The following is a 15,345-nucleotide window of genomic DNA, read 5'->3' on the forward strand; positions in this document are numbered from 1 at the left end:
ACATCGCTCCAGCCTCTTCACATCGCTCCAGTCTCCTCACATCGCTCCAGTCTCCTCACATCGCTCCAGTCTCCTCACATCGCTCCAGTCTCCTCACATCGCTCCAGTCTCTTCACATCACTCCAGTCTCTTCACATCGCTCCAGTCTCCTCACATCGCTCCAGTCTCCTCACATCACTCCAGTCTCTTCACATCGCTCCAGTCTCTTCACATCGCTCCATCCTCCTCACATCACTCCAGTCTCTTCACATCGCTCCACCCTCCTCACATCGCTCCAGTCTCTTCACATCGCTCCAGTCTCTTCACTTCGCTCCAGTCTCTTCACATCGCTCCAGTCTCTTCACATCGCTCCAGTCTCTTCACATCGCTCCAGTCTCCTCACATCGCTCCAGTCTCCTCACATCGCTCCAGTCTCTTCACATCGCTCCAGTCTCTTCACATCGCTCCAGTCTCTTCACATCGCTCCACCCTCCTCACATCACTCCATTCTCCTCACATCGCTCCACCCTCCTCACATCGCTCCACCCTCCTCACATCGCTCCATCCTCCTCACATCGCTCCACCCTCCTCACATCGATCCAGTCTCTTCACATCACTCCAGTCTCTTCACATCGCTCCACCTTCCTCACATCGCTCCATCCTCCTCACATCACTCCAGTCTCTTCACATCGCTCCACCCTCCTCACATCGCTCCATCCTCCTCACATCACTCCAGTCTCTTCACATCGCTCCACCCTCCTCACATCGCTCCTGTCTCTTCACATCGCTCCAGTCTCTTCACATCGCTCCAGTCTCTTCACATCGCTCCAGTCTCTTCACATCGCTCCAGTCTCTTCACATCGCTCCAGTCTCCTCACATCGCTCCAGTCTCCTCACATCGCTCCAGTCTCTTCACATCGCTCCAGTCTCTTCACATCGCTCCAGTCTCTTCACATCGCTCCAGTCTCTTCACATCGCTCCACCCTCCTCACATCACTCCATTCTCCTCACATCGCTCCACCCTCCTCACATCGCTCCACCCTCCTCACATCGCTCCATCCTCCTCACATCGCTCCACCCTCCTCACATCGCTCCAGTCTCTTCACATCACTCCAGTCTCTTCACATCGCTCCACCTTCCTCACATCGCTCCATCCTCCTCACATCACTCCAGTCTCTTCACATCGCTCCACCCTCCTCACATCGCTCCATCCTCCTCACATCACTCCAGTCTCTTCACATCGCTCCTGTCTCTTCACATCGCTCCAGTCTCTTCACATCGCTCCAGTCTCTTCACATCGCTCCAGTCTCTTCACATCGCTCCAGTCTCTTCACATCGCTCCAGTCTCTTCACATCGCTCCAGTCTCTTCACATCGCTCCAGTCTCTTCACATCGCTCCACCCTCCACACATCACTCCATTCTCCTCACATCGCTCCACCCTCCTCACATCGCTCCATCCTCCTCACATCGCTCCACCCTCCTCACATCGCTCCAGTCTCTTCACATCACTCCACCCTCCTCACATCGCTCCACCCTCCTCACATCGCTCCATTCTCCTCACATCGCTCCAGCCTCCTCACATCACCCCACCCTCCCTATTTCCCTCCTTTTTCTGTCCCGACTCCTCCCTCTTTCCCTCTTTATTTGAGGGAGTCGTGGTGTAAATAAGGTAAGTGTGCACACGTGGTGTAAACTACTCACCTTGTTACGAAACTGGTGAACCCACGTTTTTACTGTAAAACAAGATTTCACAACAGGTTAAAATGTGTCCTGTCTCCCGTGCAATCCCTCCACACCTTACTCCACGATCAACTTCGAATTGTACTCAGTGAAAATAATAATAATAGTAATTATTATTATTATTATACTAACCTGATGTGCCACTTTATAACTGCTGGCATCTGTGACCGTGAAACAAGACTCCTCACTTTGATACATCCCTGCGGAGAGTTATTGGGGTCGGGGGTGGTGAGCGCTAGATACACCACCCCCCAGCTTGAATAGAACCTCCCTCTTTGAGCAGACACGTGACCCAGGACGTCCTCTTTGTAGAGATGAATTTTTAAAAAAAATAAATTCAAATCAAATGGAAACTCAAACTGTGCATTGGAGTCATCAGGAGGAAGGTGGATCGGATTGGGGACCAGTTGCATGAGATTCCCTCATCCTTCAGGAAAGATTCCTCTTCAGGCACACTGTGATTCCTGAGGAAGGATTTCCTTGAGGGTGAGGAAATCGTTGGGAGCCATTGCTCTGCCAGGAAACCAGTCAGATTGGAGATAGCAAGAGGCGTCCGAAAGCAGCATGGCGGCCAAGAGATCTCCAAACTGGTTTCAGGAAGAGACAGCAGCATGATGGAGGCTTTCCTCAAGCGCAGGAGAGACACCCTAAAGCGGTGGCCATCTTGTAAGTCCATGTACTCGTATTTCGTGTGATGGTAACCTTTTTATTCCCATCAGATAACTGATTATCGATTGATCGGTGTGGCCTGCGACTCTCTCCTGATGCCAGGATGATGTTTATTGGGATATGCTCGTTATTTTCGCGAGTGTGTTCGTATTTTCAGAGCATTATTATGAAGTTTTATGCATTGTCAGTATGTGAATCACGACCAGATGGTCTCGTATCCCGATATCGATTGAAACATGCATCGCCGTAAGCCATGATCGCCTGTGTGTCTTGCATGTAGAACTTATTGGTGTATTTTGTGTGTTGCAGTGATTCTGCGTGGAAGAAAGGTCGACGAATAAAGGCGCAAATGAAAGATGTGACATCTGTTTCGTCGGTGATCTTTTAAAGCATCATGTCATTGAATATCGTCCTGGGGTGATTAGCGAAGTTTTAGGTGGGGTATCGTGAGCATCATTGAAAGATCATGAATACCCATATCATTCAAAGATCCTTCAAGGTACGGACGACAAAGCAGTTACCTCCATGTTGGGTGATGCTGACAACGCCACTCCTCCTGGCACACCTGTAACCTTGGGACGTAGTGAACAGTCAAGGGAATGGACCCTTCTGCGATGGGCAATTAACGGTCCCCTCCTTGCCAGGAACACCGTTGAATTGGACAAGAACCTCTGCGTGAATCACATCACCATCAGCCAGCTCAACCAGCACTTGCTAAATAGTTTAACGGAGATTTTGATGAACACACCACTGGTGGATATGACTGAATATTCTGTATGTTCATATATTCTGACATCCGCTTTATGAAAGCAGGAGACAGCATGGTTCAACTGAAAGATGGCCATTATGAAATTGGCCTTCCCCTCGGAGAGTCAGCGCGTGATTCCCAAACAACAAACGTTCAAGCCATGCAAAGGTCAGAGAAATTGTGCAGGAAGCTGAAGGGAAACACAACATTCCGTGAGCACTACTTGGCCTTTGTGATTGATCATGATTGTGCCCACAAGATACCCATCAACGAAGTTGACCGTGATGATGGCAAAGTTTAGTGTCTGCCTCACCACGGTGTCTACCAGCTGAAAAAATAAAAAATTAAATGAGTCGTTTTTGACTGCTTGGCTCAATTCGCCAGCGTGTCATTAAACGACCAGCTTCAACAGGGGGCTGGACTTGAGAGTTCGGTGATAGTGCTGATTCGATTCCGGCAGGAATCTGTGGTCCTGATGACGGACATAGAGGCTATATTCCATCAGGTGTGTGTCCCTGTTGAAGACTGTGATATGTTGTATTTCCTCTGGGGCTGAGTGATTCTCTAGATCAAGACCCTGCAGACCATCGCATGAGCGTTTATCCATTTCGGGTGACTTCATCTCCAGCAAACTGTGTATGCGCTCCAAAACCTGCTGATAACAAGATGGAGAACTTTGAGGAAGAGGTCATACACTGCATTCTGTGAAAGGGTGTTTCTACATGGATGACTGTCCTGAAGTCTGTTGCAAGTGAGTCCAAGGCCATTGTCTTGGCTCAGGCTCTCGTTGATCTCTGTGCCAAGGGAGGCTTCCCCTGAACGAAGTGGATGAGCAACAGCTGCGACGTACTCGCATCCATTCTGGTTTTGGAACGAGCCAGAAGTCAAAGACCTCAATCTCAACTCGGACAATTTTCCTCTGGAGCATTCCTATGATACATTGTCGAGGCTCATATAAGAGCTAACACACAGAACGTATAACAAAGGATGCAGGAGACGAGGAGTGGGACAGGGAAGGACAAAACGGTGGAGAACAGAAAGATGAGGAGATCTGTGGAAGGGAGAGGTTTGGGGAGGGGTACACGGGGTAAACAAGATGGACACTACAGGGACTTTCAGGAAGGAAAGCATGGAATTTGAAGAAACTGGTTTTGGGATGGATTAATGAGGGTAGAAAAGATTGTGGATTTGGATGGGGGAAGATAAGAGATGGTGGTGAACAGCTGTTTTGAAGACCTGGAGGGAAGAGTGGGATTGAAAAGAGTGTGGGAGTTTGTTCCAGAGGTGGGGAAAAAGAGGAATGAAAGAGTGAAGGTGAGCAGTGATTAGGGGTATATTGGAGCATAGAGTCCGACACTGTTGGATTTGGAGTGATCCTCAGTGACAAGCCAGCCAGTCGTGGAATTCTTTCCATAACTCGCTCCATTTACGATCCACTCCGGTTTGTTACACTATTCATTCTGCCAGGGAAGAGCATTGTGCAAGAGCTGTGCCGACGGAAATATGACTGGGATGACAGCATTCCCTCAGACCTACTGGGTAAATGGCGGTGTTGGTTGGTAGGTCTGCTGAGATTGGCAGAATACTCCATTGTGAGATGTTTGAAGACTGCAGACCTTGAGAGAGTCGTGACTCACCAGCTTCACCACTTATCTGATGCTTGTGAGAGTGGCCATGACAAAGCTTCCTACCTAAGACTGGTGAATGCAGGACGGATCCACTGTGCCCTGATTCTATGTAAATCAAGAGTAGCTCCCCTCAAGCAAGTGACCATCCCATGACTGGAGCTGACTGCCACGACAGTATCAATGTGTGTGAATGAAATGATTCGGCGGGAAATAGAAATTTCGATTGATGAGGTCATCTTCTTGACTGGTAGTATGTGTGTTCTCGGCTTGATCACCAATGAAACAGCTCACTTCCACACATTTGTGGCTAATCAGCTAGCCATCATCCACAAATTATCCCGGCTGGAACAGTGGAGGCACATTGGCACTTGTCATAACCCAGCAGATGATGTTTTGAGAGGCATACCTGTGCATGCTTTCCTGGAGGCGAAGAGGTGGACGGTTGGACCGAACTTCCTCTGGCAGCCAGAAAGCGAGTGGCAACAACAGCCAAATCTCCACGGGGTTCCAGCTGGCGATACTTTAAGTCAAGAGAGAGAAGACTGAGCACTGCAGTGAAGCGGCAACCATCAATCATCATTGTCAGAATATTGACCTACTTTTTGAGCTGGCACCGCCTGAAGCGCTTTGTGGCTCTCATGCTGAGGGTGAAGAAGCAAGTCCTACATTTGAGAAGATGGCAGTTCTTAATAATCAAACAACAGTCCAGACAGACGATCAGAAGTCAACACAAGTCAAGGCTGGAAGGGTACCACCTGTCAGCTTGAGTGAGCTCCGTCAATCAGAGACTGCCATCACACATCTGGTCCAGAGGAGAGTTTTGTTCAAACTTGGCACAAGCACAGTACACGATGGCGTGCATGTACACCTCATTTTATTTTGCAATCTCATCAAAGATGGCCGACGAGTAGACTGGCGGCCGTTTTAGTTGTAAAATAAAACAACCCGGTCTCGAACTCGTCCTCAACCATTTCTCGGACATGCCTTTACCGATGTTGTTCTGTGTTTTTTTTTCATTCCTCTACCATGAAACATCTTTCATGAAAATAAAAATAAAAAAACTTCTGATGACTTTTCATTTTCACCCCAATCACCTTTAAATACAGTTTACCGCAACCGATTGGACATCATTTTCAACTGAATGATCATTTCCTATTGTCTACAGTTATAAAATGTATGTTATACACAAATAAATATTAAATGTTATACTTTTTGTGCAATTCAGATTGTCTTCCCCAAAATATTTGAACATTGAATCCCTTGTGTGCGAAATTTGCATTCCCAATCACAATTGGTCCACAAAGTCCAATTGTTGTATATTCTGGACTTGGTAAGCAATCCCATGTCGACGGTTCTTACAGCAGAACTAAGGAACCGCAGCCACTTGCACAAGCCTGTTTCACCAGGAGCGTGCAAGTGAAGATAAAGGGAAAGAGACTTCCAGACAACAAGAGCGAAACATTTTCAAAAGGTTTTCTTATCTTTACCGGCAGCAAAGGATTGCATTCCCAAACTGGGGAAGAGTTCCTTTTTTATGCTCAAGATGTCAAAGCAATGGCATGGGGAGGGGAGAGAGGGAGCAGGAAGGAGTTATCACCAGCAACCTGAGCCTGAATAAGTTATTAATTCCTGCCACCTTCACTCAGTCGTCAGAATTGGCCAGCCGATTCGTGAAAGACTTCCCCCAAAAACATTCCCCAGTTAACCCCACAAAAAGGTGGGAATAATTGAGACCTTCGAAGTAGTAGTAGTAGTAGTCGTAGTCGTGAGGTAGTAATTGAGGCCATTGAAATAGTAGAGTAGTACCGAGTTATCTATCGTGTGCAGGTGGTTGCATCGTTTTCTGAGGACGCAGCTGTGCCCTCTATTACCAGTACAGTACACTGGTACTCATTTCACCAACCTCGGAAGGATGAGAGGCTGGGTCAACCCCACCTGATGTTAATTCATTGGCCAACAGGGGCTCAACCTCAAGACCCTAAGATCTCAAGCCAGCCACCTTAACCGTAAAACCAACACCAGGCTTGCTCTTCGTAGTAAATATTAAAAGCAAGTGATTTGTAAATAACTGGCATTTACAACGGATATCTACTGTATCTGCCTATGTTTCTATTTATGTTTCTATCTATGCATCTATCATTCTGTATATCTATGTATCTATCATTCTGTATATCTATGTATCTATCGATCTATCTTTGTATCTTACTATGTATATCTATCTATCGATGTTTATCTATCTATCTATCTATGTCTTCTTCTTCTTCTTCTTCTTTCAGCTGCTCCCTTTCGGGGTCGCCACAGCGGATCATCCGTATGATCCGCATAGTGATTTGGCACATGTTTTACGCCGGATGCCCTTCTTGACGCAACCATGGTCGCCTCTTACGACACAGGGATATGGTACACCTATTTTAACCGGGGTATACACCGGCCCAGTACACTGGTACTCACTTTGCCGACCTCGGAAGGATGGCAGGCTGAGTCAACCCCCTGGTGTATTAATTCAGTGGCCCAACGGGTCTTGAACTCAGGACCTTTTGGATCCCAAGCTGCTGCCCGAACCACTGCGCCAACACCAGGCTCATCTATCTATCTATGTGTGTATATATATATATATATATATATATATATATATATATATATATATATATATATATATATATATATATATATATATATATATATATGTTTATATATATATATATATATATATATATATATATATATATATATATATCTTTGTATCGATCTATGTATATCTATCTATCTATCTTTGTATCGATCTATGTATATCTATCTATCTATCTTTGTATCGATCTATGTATATCTATCTATCTATCTTTGTATCGATCTATGTATATCTATCTATCTATCTTTGTATCGATCTATGTATATCTATCTATCTATCTTTGTATCGATCTATGTATATCTATCTATCTATCTTTGTATCGATCTATGTATATCTATCTATCTATCTTTGTATCGATCTATGTATATCTATCTATCTATCTTTGTATCGATCTATGTATATCTATCTATCTATCTTTGTATCGATCTATGTATATCTATCTATCTATCTATCTTTGTATCGATCTATGTATATCTATCTATCTATCTATCTTTGTATCGATCTATGTATATCTATCTATCTATCTATCTTTGTATCGATCTATGTATATCTATCTATCTATCTATCTTTGTATCGATCTATGTATATCTATCTATCTATCTATCTTTGTATCGATCTATGTATATCTATCTATCTATCTATCTTTGTATCGATCTATGTATATCTATCTATCTATCTATCTTTGTATCGATCTATGTATATCTATCTATCTATCTATCTTTGTATCGATCTATGTATATCTATCTATCTATCTATCTTTGTATCGATCTATGTATATCTATCTATCTATCTATCTTTGTATCGATCTATGTATATCTATCTATCTATCTATCTTTGTATCGATCTATGTATATCTATCTATCTATCTATCTTTGTATCGATCTATGTATATCTATCTATCTATCTATCTTTGTATCGATATATGTATATCTATCTATCTATCTATCTTTGTATCGATCTATGTATATCTATCTATCTATCTATCTTTGTATCGATATATGTATATCTATCTATCTATCTTTGTATCGATCTATGTATATCTATCTATCTATCTTTGTATCGATCTATGTATATCTATCTATCTATCTTTGTATCGATCTATGTATATCTATCTATCTATCTTTGTATCGATCTATGTATATCTATCTATCTATCTATCTTTGTATCGATCTATGTATATCTATCTATCTATCTATCTATCTTTGTATCGATCTATGTATATCTATCTATCTATCTTTGTATCGATCTATGTATATCTATCTATCTATCTTTATATCGATCTATGTATATCTATCTATCTATCTTTGTATCAATCTATGTATCGTTCTATCTATGCTGTTAGATACATGTCCCCAGTGTGTGTGTGTGTGTGTGTGTGTGTGTGTGTGTGTGTGTGTGTGTGTGTGTGTGTGTGTGTGTGTGTGTGTGTGTGTGTGTGTGTGTGTGTGTGTGTGTGTGTGTGTGTGATAAATGTCCCCATTCTGCATGTGATACATGTCCCCAGTCTGTGTGATAAATGTCTTCATTGATACCATTTTCACTGACAAGCCCAAGGTCTCCATTCCCTCAGTTCCCCTACTCACCCTTTTTCTAATCACAGATTGTTCTTTGTATTTTGTGAGCATCTGCCACGAAGGTTCAGAGGTGCCTCATCAACCTTAACACCACTTCTGCAACTGGACCCAATGGCATTGGCACAACACTCCTCAGAACTGCATTGTCCCGATCGTGTTCTCCATCCTCCTCACTCCTTTTCCAGCTTGTGAAAGTGTTTGTCATACTGGTGGTCATCCCGGCAATAATGGGCATCACCTCTTCACTGGACCAAAAGCATGAAGGGTTATCGCCTGAAACGTCATTTCCTCCTCGCTTCCCATGGTGGTCAGCATACCTCCAACAACATGCTGTTGATTTCATCCATTGTGGGATTTGAAAACTGATTATTGTGAAGGGACAGAATAAGAGCACAAGATGGTCACTATAACCTTCACCAGCAGGACTGGTTCTTCATTCAAACCCCACAGTTCACTTCTCTCACCAATATCTTTAGACAAGCAGTCCCTGGAGCCCATTTGACTCACAATATTTTCCTTCCTGTCTCTTGGGAAGACATTTCAAAAGTGAGTTCTCAAGCTTGCTAACGCTTCGGTATTGTGAACCACTCAGAGGTCATTACAGCTTATTACACTTTCATCCGAGATATCATTGAAAATGGTTCCCTCTGTGTGCTGGTACGGCTGCTCGTCATCCAGAGTAGGTGATTGAGTGGGACGCTCTCGAGGTTATTGACATCTTTTGTAAGGACGCAAAGTCCCAAAGTTTGCTTCTTGTGTGCCACATGCAGGTTGGTGGAGTGTCTTCTGCCACCTCATTTCTGGCCTCAGTTCTATTCCCCTCTCATCTCTCTGTCCACCCCACCATACTCAGCTCACACAAATTCTTCCACAATCCCACACCTGGTCACCTTCGTCCACATTTATATGCTGAATTCTCACTTCAATTCCAAGGTGTTGGCTTGATGGTTGAGGTGGCTGCCTTAAGATCTCAGGGACTTGAGTTTGAGTCTGTGTCGCACTGTTACATCACATCAGGTGGGTTGAATCCACATTGTCAGCCTTTTGAGGTCGACAAAATGAGTACCATCTGACTGGAGACAGACACTGTATCAGCGGCACAGCCTCACTCCCAGCAATGATGCAACCAGCAGCCACAGACGGCATCCAAGATAATAATAACCTCAATTCCTTTTACCCCCATATTTTTTCATCGATGAAACACACTCACTGTGTCTTTTGTCTATTGTCCCTCCCTCTGGTCCTTCAACAGTGCTGCTGCTGCTTTCTCATATCTCTCTTTTCTGTCCCTCTCCCTCCTGCGCCCGATTCCATTCTGCCACTACTCTGTCTAGTATATCGCTGCACTTCCAGAAAATGATGCAAACAGCAGCCACAGGCTGCATTCGAAATAAATAAAAAAAACTCCTCTGTTAATTTGTGGAGCTGGTTCCTTTTCTTATTTTCTTCTTCATGAGCCAAAGTTTCTTCGTTAAAAAACAGCTTTTCATCCATCAATAAGTATCTCCGGATGGGCTGAACGTTATGTCTTGTGTCGTGAGGTTGGAGAGAAGGGCTGTATGGGGTTTCAGAGCAACCAGTTGGTAAATGAGGGACGAGTAGGGATTCGAAGTTTCAGGTGGTACCCTCCTTCCATTACCCCCCATCCCACACCCCCTCCAGGAGACCCATGATCCGAAATTGAAAAATTGAGCAAACAAGACTTACCGATAAACCCTCGACTTTTGTTGTCCTTCAGGTGGTAAGGAACCTCAACGAGCCCCGCAATACGCTCTCTGTGAACAGTCACTGTAGCGGCAGATGGTTCGGTGGTCACCCAACTGAGAGAAGCACCTGGGTAGAGAAAATCATCATGGCGGGATAAAGTGGTGCCCAAACGGCGACACGTAGCACTTACTCTTCAGGAATGGTCGCACAAAGGAAGCATCACAAGCAGGTGGAGTTACCGTCCGCACGGTGTCACAATGATCCTTCAAGCCGAAAGAGAGCAGTCGTTGCTCATGTCATCGACTTTACATGGCAGAGCACACAACGCATGGTCCAAGTAATGCCACACTTACCTGCACTTACCTTTCATTCCCCCGAGAGACAAACGGTGCTTGTGAACTTGGGATCATTGACATATTGCTTGGAAAATAAGTCACAACCGAAGTACATTTTACTCCTTTTGGTTCCTCACCAAGTCCTCATCAAAGCCCATATCTCTCTGGTCATTACAACCTCAGTACCACATTATTGAATTACCATCTCCACAGCATCTGATATTGAATAGGCCTGGGAATACGTTCATAAAGCACCCCCCCCCCCCGCCTCTCTCTCTCTCTCTCTCTGGTATATTCCATCCTGTCTACGGCAATCCTCTCCATCATCTCGGCCCTGATGCACTGAATCCCGTGAAGAGGTGGTTCACGGTCGTTGTCAAGCAGCTTACTTTCTCAACATGGAGATCTAACCCCTCTGAGGGCAACATTAGGTCACTCCCGAGGGCTCGCAACAAGTGTCTGTCCATCCTTAGGAGGTCAGAAAGTATCATCTTGCAAATGCCAACAGTCCTGGTGCTGATTTTCATAAATTGAAGTTTCATTGCACCTCAAGGCCAACATAGGTTTCTTGATTTTATTTTTTTTTAATCTTTTTTATTAACTTATTGATTGCAGAACATTAACCAAAGTGAAAGTGTCCATTTTGTCAGAAAATCAGCATCTCACCATTGCTGTCGATCCGTAAGATGACTGAAAACCATGTTTCCTGCTCTGGATCAGGTGTTGATTTAGCAATGATGATAAAAATTGGTGTGCACATGCACAATAACACTTCAAACTGGAAGGGCACTCTGGAGAGAGCACACCTCCGCCAAGCTGATCAGTTCACGTTTTGTATCCCACTGATGGGCCGCATCTGGATTCAGACCTGAAATAAAATTTAATCAGCTTGTTCTCGTCACCTAACCAACTCATCCACCAAGTTTTGTCTGAATCCGTCCATAAATTTTTGAGATATCATGCTACATGTCGTTTTTGGCCAGAATTCTCAATGGTGAAGAATTACTTTTAAAATTCTCATATTCAGATCTTCACCAAAATCTAATCATTTCCTCTGAGTCACACACCCAACATGTCCAGCAAATCTTGTCGGAATCCATCCATAACCTTTTGAGATACACCACCGCAATCTCACCCAGGAAGGTTACCCCGTGGTTTTCCTCCTATCTTCAAAAAGTGGGGGTCTTGAAGGCTTTACCCCAATCCCGTCATCTGGTGAGCTGCCCTGTGGAGGGCAGCTGTACAGGACGTACTCCCACGGAGTGGGTTTTCAATTTTCTTTTCGGTTTTCTTGTGTTTTGTGGAATGAAGGGTTTTATGGTGGCTGGAGTGCAAATCCTGCCACCAACCTCCTAAAAAGGGTAACCCAACTGTAGTAGGACGTCCGCAGACACAGTTGGGCACTAGATACGGATGGCCATTGGCTCACAAGGAGCTCCTCCGCCATTCCTCCTCAACGAGTGCTTCCTTAAGTGCTTAAGCCACTTGGCGAGTGCTCTACAACACTCGCACTCTTACTGAATACTGTATATCGATCGACTTCAACAAAGTTCAGAGGCCACTCGCCTGTGTTGGCCCCGTATTGTTATTGCAGTGTGTCGGCTCTCCAGATGTCAAGGAGAGGAAGGGGGGTCAAAGATATGTGAATTGGACAAATGAAAGCTTGTCTTTTTAAGCAATTGGAACTGCTGCGAGGATCAATTCCGCAATTCATTACCAGAAAAAGTTGCTGTTTGGACATGTTTTTATCACCGTGGTAATGCACTGGTATGCTGCCTATCCACCCCTTACACTGCCTTCCCACGCTGCCTTCCCTTCCCCTCACGCTGCCTTCCCCTTCCCTCAAGCTGCCTTCCCCTCCCCTCATGCTGCCTTCCCCTCCTCTCATGCTGCCTTCCCTCCCTTCATGCTGCCTTCCCTCCCTTCATGCTGCCTTCCCCTCCCCTCACGCTGCCTTCCCCTCCCCTCACGCTGCCTTCCCCTCCCCTCACGCTGCCTTCCCCTCCTGGCGCGCTGCCTTCCCCTCCTCTCACGCTGCCTTCCCCTCCCCTCACGCTGCCTTCCCCTCCTCTCACGCTGCCTTCCCCTCCCCTCACGCTGCCTTCCCCTCCCCTCACGCTGCCTTCCCCTCCTCTCATGTTGCCTTCCCCTCTCCTCATGCTGCTTTTCCCTCCCCTCTGACTGCCTTCCCTTTCTTTGCCTCTCACTGCCTTCCCTCCCTCCACTCATGCTGTCGTACTCCCAAACCAAACCAAACTCCACCGCCAAACAACTCTACGGAGATCGAGAAAATGAAGGGGTGTCAAAGAATGTGCAAATTGGACAAATGAAATCAATTTTTTTTTTTTTAGCAGTCAGAACTGCTGCTCGGATCAATTCCACCATTCATCTCAGACTAATGGATTCTCGAGCTTATCGCATATGTGGAAATTAAATAAAGGCACGAACAATTGCGCAGCTTTTTGAATGATTGAAGGAAAATGCCCTTCCTTCCATTCCTATTCCGTCACACTTACCTCCTCCCAAAGCCCTTCCACAAACAAAAAAAAATTATCATTAATCATGGTCTAACTGAAGGAGAAATAAAATTATTAATAATCATGGACTAATTTGAAGGGGGAAAATTATCATTAATCACGGTCTAATTTGAATGGAAAGAATATTATTATTAATCACGGTTTAATTGGAAGGGAAAAATTATTAATCACTGTCTAATTGGAAGGGAAAGAAAATTATTATTAATCACTGTCTAAATGGAAGGGAAATAAAATTATTATTAATCACTGTCTAATTGGAAGGGAAAGAAAATTATTATTAATCACTGTCTAAATGGAAGGGAAATAAAATTATTATTTATCACTGTCTAATTGGAAGGGAAAGAAAATTATTATTAATCACTGTCTAAATGGAAGGGAAATAAAATTATTATTAATCACTGTCTAATTGGAAGGGAAAGAAAATTATTATTTATCACTGTCTAATTGGAAGGGAAAGAAAATTATTATTAATCACTGTTTAATTGGAAGGGAAAGAAAATTATCATTAATCACGGTCCAATGTGAAGGGAGAACATTATCATAAATCACGGTCTAATTTGAAGGGAAAACAAGCTCAAATGAGCGAAGATCCTCGTCCTCTTATTGATGACGTCATAAAAACGAATATGACGTCATTGTGATGTATCAGGTTTACGATAAATTATCTGTGCGAATGCCTGGCTTGATTCCCGCAAACAAAATTCAAACAGCTTGCCTCGTTTCGGAGATAATGGTATAGGCGATTTCCATTAGCGGCGATGATATGACGTCATAACTTTTTTTTCTAGGAGGAATTTTCAAAATCGGAGATGGTTACTGTCTGCGTCGGGTATTTTTACATGTACGTATATGCCAAGTTTCAGGAAGTTTCGATGAAAACTGTAGGCTGTGAAACAAAAAAGTCCACAAGAAGAAGATGAACAACAACAACAACGTGAGTAAGATTTAGAGATCCTCCACGAGGATCTAAAAATTATTATTAATCATGGTCTAATTGGAAGAGAAAGAAAATTATGATGAATCATGGTCCAATTTGAAGGGAAATTTTTTTATTATTAATCATGGCCTCATCAGAAGAGAAATAAAATTATTATTAATCGTGGTCCAATTTGAAGGGGGAAAATTATCATTAATCACGGTTTAATTTGAAGAGAAAGAAAATTATCATTAATCACGGTCCAATTTGAAGGGGGAAAATTATCATTAATCACGGTTTAATTGGAAGGGAAAGAAAATTATTATTAATCACGGTCTAATTGGAAGGGAAAGAAAATTATTATTAATCACGGTCTAATTGGAATGGAAAAATTATTGTTAATCACAGTATAATTGGAAGGGAAAAATTATCATTAATCAAGGTCTAATTGGAAGGGAAAGAAAATTATTATGAATCACGGTCTAATTGGAAGGGAAAGAAAATTATCATTAATAACGGTCTTATTTGAAGGGAAAAATTATCATTAATAACGGTGTAATTTGAAGGGAAAAATTATCATTAATAACAGTCTTATTTGAAGGGAAAGAAAATTATTATTATTAATCATGGTCTAATTTTAAGGGAAGGAAAATTATTGTTAATCATGGTCTAATTGGAAGAGAAAGAAAATTATTATTAATCCTAGTCCAATTTGAAGGGGGAAATTATCATTAATCACGGTCTAATTTGAAGAGAAATAAAATTCTTATTCATCACAGTCTCATTGGAAGAGAAAGAAAATTATTATCAATCATGGTCCAATTTGGTCAATCAATTTGGTCAATCATGGTCAATCACGGTCCAGACGGCATCAGCCCACGT

General features: G+C 43.4%; 1 protein-coding gene across 7 annotated transcripts in view; it reads right to left on the minus strand.

Moving 5' to 3' along the window:
• ARMH4 (armadillo like helical domain containing 4) overlaps positions 1 to 15,345 on the minus strand; it is a 54,106-nt gene that overhangs the window by 31,307 nt on the left and 7,454 nt on the right. For all 7 annotated transcript variants that reach the window (XM_085887191.1, XM_085887189.1, XM_085887188.1 and 4 more), the window contains exons 2-3: positions 10,676 to 10,801; positions 1,682 to 1,713 (exon numbers count right to left, since the gene is read on the minus strand). In XM_085887191.1, the coding sequence (XP_085743317.1) occupies positions 1,682 to 1,713; positions 10,676 to 10,801 (158 nt within the window). The remainder of the gene's footprint in view (positions 1 to 1,681; positions 1,714 to 10,675; positions 10,802 to 15,345) is intronic.

Source organism: Eptatretus burgeri, chromosome 7 (genome assembly GCF_056783735.1).
Source record: "Eptatretus burgeri isolate ZD-2024b chromosome 7, Ebu_testis_v1, whole genome shotgun sequence".
NCBI lineage: Eukaryota > Metazoa > Chordata > Myxini > Myxiniformes > Myxinidae > Eptatretus > Eptatretus burgeri.